This window comes from Myotis brandtii, unplaced genomic scaffold, assembly GCF_000412655.1.
Source record: "Myotis brandtii unplaced genomic scaffold, ASM41265v1 scaffold18, whole genome shotgun sequence".
NCBI lineage: Eukaryota > Metazoa > Chordata > Mammalia > Chiroptera > Vespertilionidae > Myotis > Myotis brandtii.
In genome coordinates, this window is record NW_005356674.1 from 4,755,421 (window position 1) to 4,768,127 (window position 12,707).

At 43.8% G+C, this 12,707-nt stretch overlaps 2 protein-coding genes across 2 annotated transcripts in view; both read right to left on the reverse strand.

The window, feature by feature from the left end:
* SRPRB (signal recognition particle receptor, B subunit) overlaps positions 1-3,712 on the reverse strand; it is a 12,816-nt gene extending 9,104 nt beyond the window's left edge. Inside the window, exons 1-3 of the mRNA XM_005863562.2 lie at positions 3,501-3,712; positions 2,813-2,907; positions 1,874-1,951 (exon numbers count right to left, since the gene is read on the reverse strand). Coding sequence (XP_005863624.1) covers positions 1,874-1,951; positions 2,813-2,907; positions 3,501-3,660 — 333 coding nt within the window. The 5' untranslated portion in view covers positions 3,661-3,712. The remainder of the gene's footprint in view (positions 1-1,873; positions 1,952-2,812; positions 2,908-3,500) is intronic.
* Positions 3,713-6,297: 2,585 nt separating this feature from the next.
* The window catches only part of LOC102246525 (serotransferrin), a 28,858-nt gene continuing 22,448 nt past the window's right edge, over positions 6,298-12,707 (reverse strand). The window contains exons 15-17 of the mRNA XM_005863564.2: positions 9,662-9,846; positions 7,814-8,003; positions 6,298-6,486 (exon numbers count right to left, since the gene is read on the reverse strand). Of these exons, the coding sequence (XP_005863626.2) occupies positions 6,431-6,486; positions 7,814-8,003; positions 9,662-9,846 (431 nt within the window). The 3' untranslated portion in view covers positions 6,298-6,430. The remainder of the gene's footprint in view (positions 6,487-7,813; positions 8,004-9,661; positions 9,847-12,707) is intronic.

A 12,707-nucleotide genomic window follows, 5' to 3' on the forward strand; every position in this document is an offset into this window, starting at 1 on the left:
CGGGCCTCTAGTTAATAAATAATAATACAAGAATAAACTCTTTCATGTACTCACGACTGTAAAACTACTTTTGCCCCACCCTCTATTTCAAATATTATCCTTTTAATATATAATGTTAAAAAATCAAGACATTAATGTATTTTACATTCTTTTACTCATTCCAAGTCTTCAATGTCTGGTGTGTATTTTACATTTATAGCACCGTTCCATTTGGACTAGTCACATTTCAGGTGCTCAATAGTCAAGTGGCCAGTGATGACTCTAATGGAAAGTACAGGTCCTAAGGCATACCCTGGAATACCCCACTTTATTTATTTATTTATTTTTTTAAATATATTTTTTATTGATTTTTTACAGAGAGGAAGGGAGAGGGATAGAGAGTTAGAAACATCGATGAGAGAGAAACATCGATCAGCCACCTCCTGCACACCCCCTACTGGGGATGTGCCTACAACCAAGGTACATGCCCTTGACCGGAATCAAACCCGGGACTCTTCAGTCCCCAGGCCGACACTCTATCCAGTGAGCCAAACCAGCCAGGGCTGGAATACCCCACTTTAAAAAACCTGGTACAAGTGCCCCAAGAATTAAAGATCTCCCAAACCTGAAATTTCAAAATTTGAATATTAGGAGTTTAAAAAGTGCTTGGCCAAAAAGAATGTCATTGTTGAAAAGAGCAAAAACATCTCTAAGACATTTAAAAGGATGTCTCTTGATTTTGCTTACAATGTTTAATTCTGGAAGCACCAGAAAAGTAGAAGGAACACAAGAAGAGAAGGTCTCTAAGATCACCTTTTTTTTTTTTAAATTCTCCCCTGAGGATATTTTTTTCATTGATTTTTTTTTTTTTAACAGAGAGTAGAAGGGAAGGGTGGAGAAAGGAAGGGATGGAGGGAGAGCAGGAGACAGAGAGAGAGAAAGAGAAACAGAGATGTGAGAGACACATTGATTGGTTGCCTCCTGCATGCACCCTGACCCAGGGTAGGACGAACCTGCAGCCCAGGTATGTGCCCTTGACTGGGAATCAAACCATCGACCCTTAGATCTAAGGGTCAACGCTCTAACCACTGAGCATGCTGGCCAGGGCTAAGATCACCACTTTAATTCACCCATCTATATATCTATCTCTCCAATCAGCCACCCAGACTTCCTTCTACTCACTCACCAAATACTTACTAAGCATTATAATTGACTTGATAGTCACTATGGACATCATAGAGCTACATAGGTATGTAAAAAGTCTTTCTCATGACTCCTTACTGGTATTTTTTGAAATATACTCATGTATACTCTTTAAGATAGTCACTGCAACATTGTATGTAAAGCAAAAGATTATAACAAACTAAATGTCTGTTAATAGGGCTCTTATTAAATAAGAAGTATATTGTATGGTACAGCCAAAAAATTAAAGGACATGAAGATATGTTTGTATATGCATAGACCACCTGAAAGGGTACACAGGATATGGGAAGTTATTACCTCTAAGGAGAAGACTCAGTAGTAGGGACAGGAAAGGCAAAATTACTTTTCACCAAAGATCCTTATTAACATTTTGAATTTTTGTCCCATATACATGTATTACATAGTCAAAACATAAATGAAAAGAGAAAGGCTTGATGCTGACCCTTAAGACACAGAAACAAAAACTAATAAAATGTGCTGTAACATCAGTGTACATGAGGTACAACAAAGGAGAGAGGGCATGATTAAATCTGTTGCCTGGGTGGTCAAGACCAGAATTTGTCACATGGATTATACTTATCCATAACAATAAGCTACACCCTTAGACTAATTTATGTTAGAAATGTCCTTTCCTGACACATCATAGTGAAGTAAAATGGTCAAGACTCCCAACATTCTAGGAACTGCTTACCCTGGAATTGTTGACTCTGTACGCAGCAGAGCTGTCAGTGATGGAAGTCTGAGTGTCTCTGTAAAGGCCCGTTAACAACTGTAAAAAAATAACATGGGTGAGATCAGCGTAAACATGTAAATAGCAAACTTTAAGAGAGTAATTTTGTTCTAACGCTCCTAAGTGGTCAAATAAATGAGTGTTGCTTGCAAAAGGTGAAAAGAACCATGTTGATTTTTTTTTCCCCTTTACTTGTAGAAAAAAAAAATCTAATTAATTGCAAACTTTATTCCCTTCTACCCAATTGAGAGGGGTGGGGAAATCCATGCTTTTTTCAAATAAGAGTTTCAAATGGTTAGTGGCCAAATTTACCAACTGTCCCTACACATTTTTAATTACTAAAATACTTAGAGTATATTTCTTTATTGGAAGGAAAATCTTTTATACTCTCAAAAGGAAGAATAATGAGAGCATCTCTGCTACTCTCCATAGCAAAAAACAAGCAAAAATACTAAACAGATTACAAGTATTATGAAAAGAAACCTAAGGAACCCAATGACAGAGAATCACCCTTTTAAAATTTTTCTTTGACAAGCTATCAGGAGAGTATACTGTACAATGGATTATATACCATATACAGATCAATGTCTTCTATCTTTCCAGGAGTTCTGGCATCCTTAGCCATAGCATGAAAGTGGTTACATAAAACCTTTAAATGGGATAAGGACTAAATATCAGTATTTGGTAAGCACAAGAAAATAGAAATGGCAAAAAAAAAAAAAAAAAATCCAGTTCATGAGTTTTCAGGAGTCTTCTTGTCCTTCCAAGTGCGTCAAGAATCAACTCCCCAATTTATCAGCATCACTTTCTTCTCCAAAATAAATCATGACCTGACAGAAATAATGGGATGCCCTAAATTTTCCTATCAGGTTTGAGAGAGATGTAAACCAACGCATTTACTCTGACAAAGAGCAATGTCTTCCCGGAGTCACAAAGGCCAACAAGAAGAACGGCTCTCTGACTGCTCCTTCTGCTGCGGATGAACTTCCACAACACTGTGGGGGGAGAGAAGAACCAAGGTTAGGCCTTATCAGCAACAGTATGTGTGTATGGTTGGGGTGAGGAAATTAACAGAAGTCTACAACAGAACGCCGCAATTACTAGTACAGGAAACTTACTTCTATTGTTATTGTTGTTACAGACCCCACTGGGTGCCGGCCACTATCAAATATCAACTTTTGTGTGCACCCCCTACACCCCGACAGTGGACTCTCTAAGTGCAATGTAGTCTAATAAATTCTGTATCCCCAACGCCTTGCAGGCAAAAACACGCGACGCTCAAACTTGAAGTAGAGGCCCTGTGAGCCTTGGTAGTAAACGCATTGTAAGGGGTAACACACTCTCAGGCTGAACAGGGACTGAAGAAGAGTAATCCGTTCCCCGGGGACTTGGACATCCCTTCGAGGGTCGCGAGGGTTCCCCTTTAACTCAGCGTTGCTCCCCCTGCTTCGGGCAGGAGGTCAGTGTGTCCTCAGGGGTGAGTCTCCCTCTATAGACGCCCCCCAGGTGCCTTCTCCGCCCGGCATCCTCCCAGTCCAAGCCCGGACTCCCTGCCCTGCACCCTCCATAAGCACCGCCGCCCCTTTACCCAGCGTCAGCAGCACCGCGAGAAGCGCCACCACGACTGACAGCAGCGTCGGGTCCCTCTGCTGCAGCTCCTGCCGCAAGGAGTCCAGGTAGGGCTGGAAGGCGCCCCCGACACCCCCACCACCATCATTCCCCATTCGCCGGGAGTCCGCGGAAGCCATGCTGAGATGCCTGCGTGGTCTGCGGCGCCGCAAATGCAACGTGTCCCTGCGCTCTGCGCAGACGTACGAAGCGGAGCATCACGGGAGTGGTAGTTCCTGAGTTATATTTACTCCGCGAGGGCCATGGTCCCGAATGTCCTGATGGGAGTTGTAGTTCTTTTTTGTCGTACAGTGCGTACCTGTCGTACAGTGCGTACCTGCCGCACGCGCGATCGGGCCGCCACGGGAATTTCTCGAGTGAGGCATTGATCCCTGGAGACAAATGTCACATGTCGCCGCCCTCTTCATGCTTTTGACATAATGCTGGAGGAATAAAACGAGTGGCTCGAGAAATCCCCACTGAGGATTTCCAGTCGCTCCTTCCCTCAGGTGAGTCTTGTGAGGAACTCAAACGTTACAGAAGCATTTCTTTTTATTTGTTGATGGGTGTTTTTTTTAATTGTTGAGAGTATTATAGATGTCCCCCATTTTCCCTCCGTCACCCAGCCCCCAGGCTTCACGGCACTGTTGTCTGTGTCCATGGGCTACGCATACAAGTGTTTTGGGTAATCTCTTCCCGTCCCTCCCAACCCGTCCCCTCTGAGATTCGCCAGTGTGTTCCATGTGTCCATGCCTGTGAAGCTACTTTGTTCATTAGATTCCACATGTGAGTGAGATCATGTGATACCTGTCTTTCTCAGTCAGGCTTATTTCGCTTAGCATAATACTCTCCACGTCCCTGCAAGAGAGCCTTCTTTTTTGCTGCTGCAAAGTTTTCCATGGGCTAAATGCCCCACAGCTTTTTTTAATCCACTTATCTGCTGATGAGCACCTGGGCAGTTTCCACATCTTAGCTACAGAAGCATTTCATTTGAATATAATGTGGCATGGGATGTGACAGAGGATGGACGGTGTGATATGGGGATACAGAGAAGTATCTGGTGAACGTGATCTCAGACATTTCTCTGTACATATATACGGATCATAAGGCAATCTAGAGAGAGGGATAAATAAAAATACACAAATTATTTTAAGGAGCTATAGCATGCACTGCTATATTTGCAGTCCCAGAACAGTGTCTGGCTCCTGGTAGGTGCTCCGTACATTGTTGACAAAGTTGGGTTTGTTGACTCATTGCAATAATACAGACTACACCCCATGGGGCATCTCACCAAACAAAGGAAAAGAAAGCTATAGGATTTGGGGTAAGGGTGGAGTTTTGGTGAATATTAAATAAGGCAGAATGCTGATAGGCTCAAGGCAAAGTAGGGCTGTGTGTGTGTGAAAAGGTGAACTCAGGTCTTCATTGCAAAGTGCACCTAGAATCCTGTTTCCATGGACATTAGAAATTTAAGAGAGATGCGGACTGTTGTGTCCAGAAACTCCCTTTCTGCAGCTCCGTGCCTGAGTGTAAATTGAGGCTGTGGGAGGAGTTAAGAAATAAAGGGGCAAACTGAAGAGTTGTTTAGAAGGCAAAATCAGCAGAACTTGCTGGCCTTGGACATGGAGTGAGAGAAAACAGGGAGTTGGAATTTGACTCCTCACTTTATGGCTCCTGTGAGGGTAAAAGACCATGACTTTAGCTGGTGTGAAATATATGTAGACAACAGTTAGGTTAGGGAAGCAGGAGAGGGAAGGGGCAGGATGATGATCTCAATTTTTTGACGTGGGGGTTTCTGGTTCCTGTGAGAGCTCTACAAGTATAGCTCCACAGTAAGAGGAGGGGGTATGAGTGTGGGGACACTGGAGGCAGGGGTCAGAAATATAGATGTAGATGCCCAAGAGTCGCTCACATTGTTTAGGGAGGGCCTGCAAAGTGAGAAGAGTGCTGGGTCAAGAGAAGAACCCCAGAATTATTTCCCTACAATTATTTCCCTCAGGGCTGGCAGGATGAGCCCAAAGTAAGGCCACAAGTGTACAGAGGGACTACCAGGACAGAGAAGCTGGAGACTTGCAAGGAAGAGTGAGTGGTCAGCTGTATCAAGTGCAGCACATAGACTCAGGAATGAAAGAACTAAAACTGGTTTTCACAATTGGCAGGTGGGTGGCGATCTTAGCCAGGGTAGCTACAGAGAAGTGAGTGGAGCGGAAGGCTGATTTCCGTATGTTCAGCCATTAATAATAAAGGAGGCATGGAAAGAGCGAGCCTCCATCTTTCAGGAGTTTGACTGAGAAGGGGAGGAGACAGCTGTGGGAATCGGGGTCAAGGGATGATTTTTAGCAAGAAGATGTTCCAGTGATTCACTTTTCCAACCAGTTAGAATCAGGATCTGATGAAATTCATTTAAAAAAAATTTAAATATATAAATATTTTATATTCTTTTTCTGTAGTCTATCTCAATAACTCACTCTGCATTCTCCTTCCTGCCCCTTCCCTAGCATCATACACACACACACACACACACATACACACACACACACAGCCACACAGCCACATACACTTGATTGCATTGTAATGACCATGCAGACCCCTTTTAGAAAGAATTCCATTTGGGACTGTACCCAGGAGGTGTGGCTATGGCACCACAACCGAAGCTATGGGAAGAATCAGAGCTTGAGCTCTGAAGGAAGGGCTCAATTGCACATGTGTTTAGATGGATAGTATAGAAGAAATCCTTCCAGGACAAACATTTAGGAAAGAATGAAGTTTTTAAAAGGTAAAACCAGTAATATTTTTTATTTATTTCCTGCACAGATGGCAACATTGAACTATGAAGGCAGCCAAAAAACCCCTCAGGCCAGCGAGACCAGGGGACGCTGATGGGTCACATGAGCTCCCAGCTCCATCAGCTCATGGCCCCGTTTTTGGAGTTAAAGGTTTATGGAAAGTGCAGGCTTCCAGGAGTTCTGTAGGGAAGAGAAGAAAGGTAGGAAAGTCAGTATATACCTATATTTATTTTCTGTCGAGTGAATAAACAGTTAAACCTGATACAAAAGCATCCCAGTGGCCTTCTCCACTTGCCTGCATAGGCCTTGTGCCTACCCCAGGTCATGCCCCATGCCAAGGATGGTAACACGATTTCCCTGCCCTGCATCATCCCCCACCTGGTGTCTTATAGGCAGAGCTCCTACACTTGAGTCCATGTGATTGGGAGAAGCCTGCGAGTACTGTCTTCTCTGACCTCTCTAGGCTGGAAAGGAACCACCATAGCAAGATGCACTAGGCACCTGCATGAGCCAGTTTCCGTACTAGGGGCTGGGGATGGAGCAGAGAACGGCAGAGCCAGACTTTCTCCCCTCTTGGAGGATATAGGTTAGGTAAATATAACCTGGGTGCTCACAACAGTGGCCATGGGCAAGCATGTTCCTTACATCAGAATCATGTGGGGCAGCTGTTAAAGTGCGGAAACCCTGACTGTGGCACAGACTTGCTGATTCAGTATCCACAGGGCCTGGGAATCAGAATCCACATGGCCATGGTCCTTAAGATATGCCTTAAGGGCTCTGGCTCACTTAGATGCACACAAAAGTTGATGTATATTCACCCTATAGCATGTTATTCTCCCACATCTTCCAAATGATTTCAAGTGTTTAAATGAGGTCCAACATATAGTGCAAATGTACTTTTTTGTTATTTAATTCTGAGAAAACTGGTGTTCCAGATGAGTATTATATATGACAACTTTATAGTTACCAGAATTATCATTGTTCAAGCTCTCAAGAGCAGCACTGTGTTAAAGAACTTTCTGCGTTGATGGAAATGCATCTTTGCTCACCTATGTGGAGCCACATGTAGCTGTTGAGCACTTGAATTATGGCTAGTGTGACTGAGGAACTAAATTTTTCATTCTGTTTAATTTTAAGTAATTTAAATTTAAATGGTGTTATATAGCTAGGGGCTGCCATATTAGACAGTGCAACTCTGTATAAAAAATGGATTTTAGTGCAGAGCAATGGGCATGGGCACATAAACCCCTTCCTTCTCTTAGTAATAACATGGAATTCTGTATGTCCAGGCAACTCACTACTTCAGTGCCCTGAGGCAATTGCCTTCTTGCCAACTGCCCATACAAGTCGCCTTCATATGTTCTGGGATTATGTTGTTCCCTCATTGTTTCATCTTGTCCATTGGTCATCTCCTGGAGCTGTAGCCCACTTCTCCTTTTGTACTCACCATCCAGAACCCTGCCCATATTTGCTTTGCAGCTTCCCCCATGCTGTTCCTCCTACTTACTTGAAGTTGAGCACTGTCTCAGGTTACCCACAGCCGTGACATACTCCGCTCCTAAGTAGGATTCATACGTTGTTCTGCCCTGAAGTTCGGCCAAACATTTTGTATCATCCCTAAACAGCAGGTCCTTGGTTTTAGATTGGAACAGACAAAAGTCGCTCAAGCAGCCATTTTCGTTTTTTCCATATTCGGCCTGTCAAATGAATAGGAAGTGCTGAGGACTGTGGAAATGAGCAACTAGGAACATATGGATGGGATAGAGGAGACTAAAAGTTAGGAACCAGCTTTGGAAAGCAAGGGAAGCTACAGAGGATGCCTCAGGATCTCTCCACCTCCCTCACCTGGCATTCACCCACTTTTGGCCCCAGCTCCATGCTTTCATGAAGTCCCAAAGTCCTCTGTAGGGTTCCTCCTGGTCCATATCCTCTGTGGAGTCCTTCCCACCCAGCCACCTGCTCCTGATTTCTCTGATCTCTCCACCCCACTTCCTTGGCCATGGCCTCATGGGTTGCTTGAAACGAGAGGACAGGCAGAAACATGTCCCTTCCAAGTGTTACTGTCAAAGAAGATGTTAAACATGAGCCACCCAATAAGTGGTGGTATAGGTGGTTGTTACAAGTTCATGTTCGACTAAATTTTTTTTAATCTTCACCCACGGGTATGTTTTTATTGATTTTTAGAAAGAGAAGAAGGGAGAGAGAGAAACATTGATGTGAGAGAGAAACATCCGTCAGTTGCGACCCAACCAGAGATTAAACCCGCAACCTAGGTATGTGCCCTGACAGGGACGTCAGTTGCCTCCTGTAAGCGCCCCAACCAGAGATTAAACCCGAAACCTAGGTATGTGCCCTGACAGGGAATCAAACCCGAAACCTTTCAGTGTACGGAACGACACTCCAACCAATTGAGCTACCTGGCTAGGGCTTTACTACATTTTTTATCCTATCTTGGGTAAGAGGCTTAATTATTCCACACTTCCTAAGATTATAAGTGAAATGATGATTACATAAAGTTTAGCATTCCACCTAGCACCTAGGAAATCTTCATTAAATCTGAATTATTATTATAATTTTCCTTAAGAGGACTCACAAAGATATGCTATCTTAATTTTTAAAAAATAAAACTAATGGTGAATCAATAGGCAAGTAGTATTTATGGGTAGAGAAGCCTTTAGGATTAGAATACTCATTAGAATGTTACTGTATGAGCCAGCTGGCGTGGCTCAGTGGTTGAGTGTTGACCTATAAACCAGGAGGTCATGGTTCAATTCCCCGTCAAGGCACATGCCTAGGTTGCGGGCTTGATCCCCAGTGTGGGGTGTGCAGGAGGCAGCTGATCAACGATTCTCTCTCATCATAGATGTTTCTATCTCTCTCTCCCTCTCCCTTCCTCTCTGAAATCAAAAAGAGTACGCAGGCAGCCCCTCTCCTCACCAACGCCGGCCAGAGGAAAAGCTCCATGAGGGTTGGGAGTTTGGATTTTTCTGGATGTTTGAGTGGTTCTCAGTCTGTCTAAGCAAGGGAAACACAGATCCACATTTCATGACCTGTATCAGGGAGGTCTGGGAAACAGAATCAGTCCTTTTCATTTTTAAAAAAATGCAGATGTGCAGAAAACGAGGGTACCAAGGGCAAAGCAGGAAGACAGACCTGAAGACATGCACATCAGATGGGGGCTAATCTCGTGACCAGGAGAGCCAGGCCTCGGAGATGCAGTTCCACAATCCATACCCTCCCAATTCCAGTTTCCAGAAAGAGAATGCAGGAATAGGGGCTCCATTTAGCTGTGAGCTCCTCCCAGGTAATCCACACCACCCAGAATGAAAGGGTGGAGGCCCTGGCTGGTTCCTACCTGCTGTTGACCTAGCACCTCCTGAACACAAGCTGCCTTATCTTGCCTTGAGACCACAGCATGATTTGGGGATCGGGCTAGGTAGCAGTTCTCAGCCTCGGTCACAGGCTTCCTGGTGCCATCAGGGCACAGCAGCTTGAAATCTTCCTTCTGTAGGTTCTTAGCCCAGTCAGCAGTGTTCTTTCCTGGAGATAGAGAAGGTGGGTCAGCCACAGCTGACAGCTTTGGTCAAGTCACCCTCTCCGGGGCACTGTGACCGATCCACTGGTGTGTGGAGGGCCTGGACCCAGTGGCCAGCGGAAGTGCACACAGTGATGTGGAGAGGAAGAGACTTACCAGGACTTCCTAGCGACCACCCCTTCCAACCTGCCCCACCCAGCCGGAGAAGAGGACTGTATTCTGTGGATGCTGTTCCAAAAGTTCTTCATTTCTACTAAATTCCAAAGCGTTTGGGCCTCTTGCTCCAGTGTAGGAAGTACGTGACCCTCAACTGGTTGACAGTCTCTATGCTCTATCTTCTTGCACCAACAAGCAAAGGAACTTCCCCAGAAGCCCTTTTGGAAACTGCAGCAGTGTGTTAAGTCTGACTCATACTGGCTCTGTTTGAAAATGTGTTCATTCCTCTGTGCACACAGGTCCATACCCTGTTCTCAGCCCTTTGCTTCACCGTCTCTGTATTTTCTCTGGAAAAGAAAATCTTACCCATTCTCAGGTTTCTGGCTCTTTCCTCCAGAGCAATTCTCAAATATTTTCCCTTCTCTCCTAATCTTTTCCTTAATTTAATTTTCATTTAATTTTTGTCATTTAATGGAACAACTAATACATGGATTCACTATTATAAAATTTTATATTACTTACGTATAAAGTCAAAATACCTGTTTTCTGCACTCCCAAAATGTACCCTTTTAGTGTTAATAGAAAACTCAAATTGCCTAACCATACACATCTTCACCCACCTTTAAACATTTCTCCTTTCCTTTCTTACCAGTTCCAGTTCTACCCATTTAGAGGTAGAATATACCTCTAAATGCTGTGTGAACTCAGAACCAGCACAGTGAGGGTACATTAATTAGGGGAAGCTAGCTGGAAGAGACAAGGTTTTACGTATCTTGTAATGTATAGGATTGGGGGGAGGAGAAAGGAATGCTTCTCTGGGAAGGTGGAGGGCACTGGTAAGACTCAGGGAGGTACAGACCTGGTGTTTCTAATGGGTGAAAGGAGAATGGCCTCACTGGGACAGTCTGGGTGGTTGGGCTGAGCAGGTGAGGCACGCCCAGGCACTAAAGGCCTTGAGTGTGGGATGGAGTGTGGCACTTGGCAGGAGGAAAAGCGGGTCTATGAGGATTCATGAATGGAAGTCAATGTTACTGTATGAGCCAGAGCCTAAAATAGGACAATTAAGAATAATGAGATGGGAGGAGATTTAGTCTGGGTTAGGAGGGTAGCAGTGGGCATCTAGAAGTGCATGATAAAACTTTTTATTTCCAATAAAACTAATCCTTGGTTTTTGTTTTTGTTTTACAACAGTAATTTGTAAAATGTTACACAGTTTAAGGAAGAAAATTCTGAAACACTTATAATCCCACAGCAGCCACTTTTCAGATTGGTGCATTTCTTCTAGTCTTTTTTCGACACACATAATTTGCAGACAAATCTAAATAATTAGATCATAGAATCCACATGCTTCTGTATCCTGATTCTTCTATACCACAACATACCATGGAATTAATAAAGACATATTTGAAGCCGTAACCGGTTTGGCTCAGTGGATAGAGCGTCGGCCTGCGGACTGAAGGGTCCCGGGTTCGATTCCGGTCAAGGGCATGTACCTTGGTTGCGGGCACATCCCCAGTGGGAGATGTGCAGGAGGCAGCTGATCAATGTTTCTAACTATCTCTCTCCCTTCCTCTCTGTAAAAAACCAATAAAATATATTTTTTTAAAAAAGACATATTTTGAAGAAATAAAATCATACTGACAGAGACTAATCTAGGCTTGACTAGCAGGGCATATAGTCAAGTCTTCAGTAGGAACAGAGGCTGTAGGAAGAGGACTGGATTTTGAGAGAATATGAGGAGTTTGGATTTACACAGGTTGAGGTTGCAGCGCCAGTGTACTTTGTACATAAAAATGACCATGTGGCAATATAGGTTAGGCTTCCTCTCTAACCACCCTCAAGAGGCAAAGCTCTTGGAGTCATTGCAACGAGTAGAGAATTAAAGCCTAGAAAGGGGGGCCCTACTCAGAAGAGTACAAAAAGAAATCAAGGGGTGACAAAGAGTAATACTCGGTAGCAGGAAAAAGGACAGGCTTTAAAGAAAAAAAGCAAAAATAATAGGAGGGAAGAAAGGAAAATTAGCCAAATCAATGTTCCTTCAAGTAGGTTCTTAGCACTTCCGTATGCCATATACTATAGTCAGTGTTGGGATACAAAAGGAGGGGGAAAGAGCTCAAAGATTTCCTGTGGCCAGTTTATTATTATAAAGTGTGATGAGTTCAACAATACTAGCAATATGGACAGGGGATTCTGTTGTGGATGTATGTGTCCCATCAGAGAAGGCTTCTTGGGGGAGTTGGAGTTAGTTTATTCTAGATGGGTTGCTGGAAAGATTTGAGGTTGGGTGAAGGGACATGAGGAAAGGAAGGGAAGAAATAGCTGCTTGGACTATATTGGGTTCTATAAGTAGTTAGTAATACAGAGCAGGCAGGTGGCGTACTCATTCTTACCAACTTTAAAAACTTTTTCTTTTTACCTTTTTAATCTTGAGGATATGTTTTTTTATTGATTTTGAGAGAGAGAGAGAGAGAGAGAGAGAGAGAGAAACATCAATTCATCAATTAGTGGCCTCCTGTATGCACACTGACTGGGATCAAACCTGTAACCTAAGTATGTGCCCTGACTGAGAATCAAACCCACAACCTTTTGGTGTATGGGCCAGTGCTCCAACCAATGGGCCAATGCTCCAACCAACTGAGCCACCTGGCCAGGGCTTGTTTTTTAATGTCATAGCCATCCAATATTCACCCTCTAGTTTTAGGATCCAATA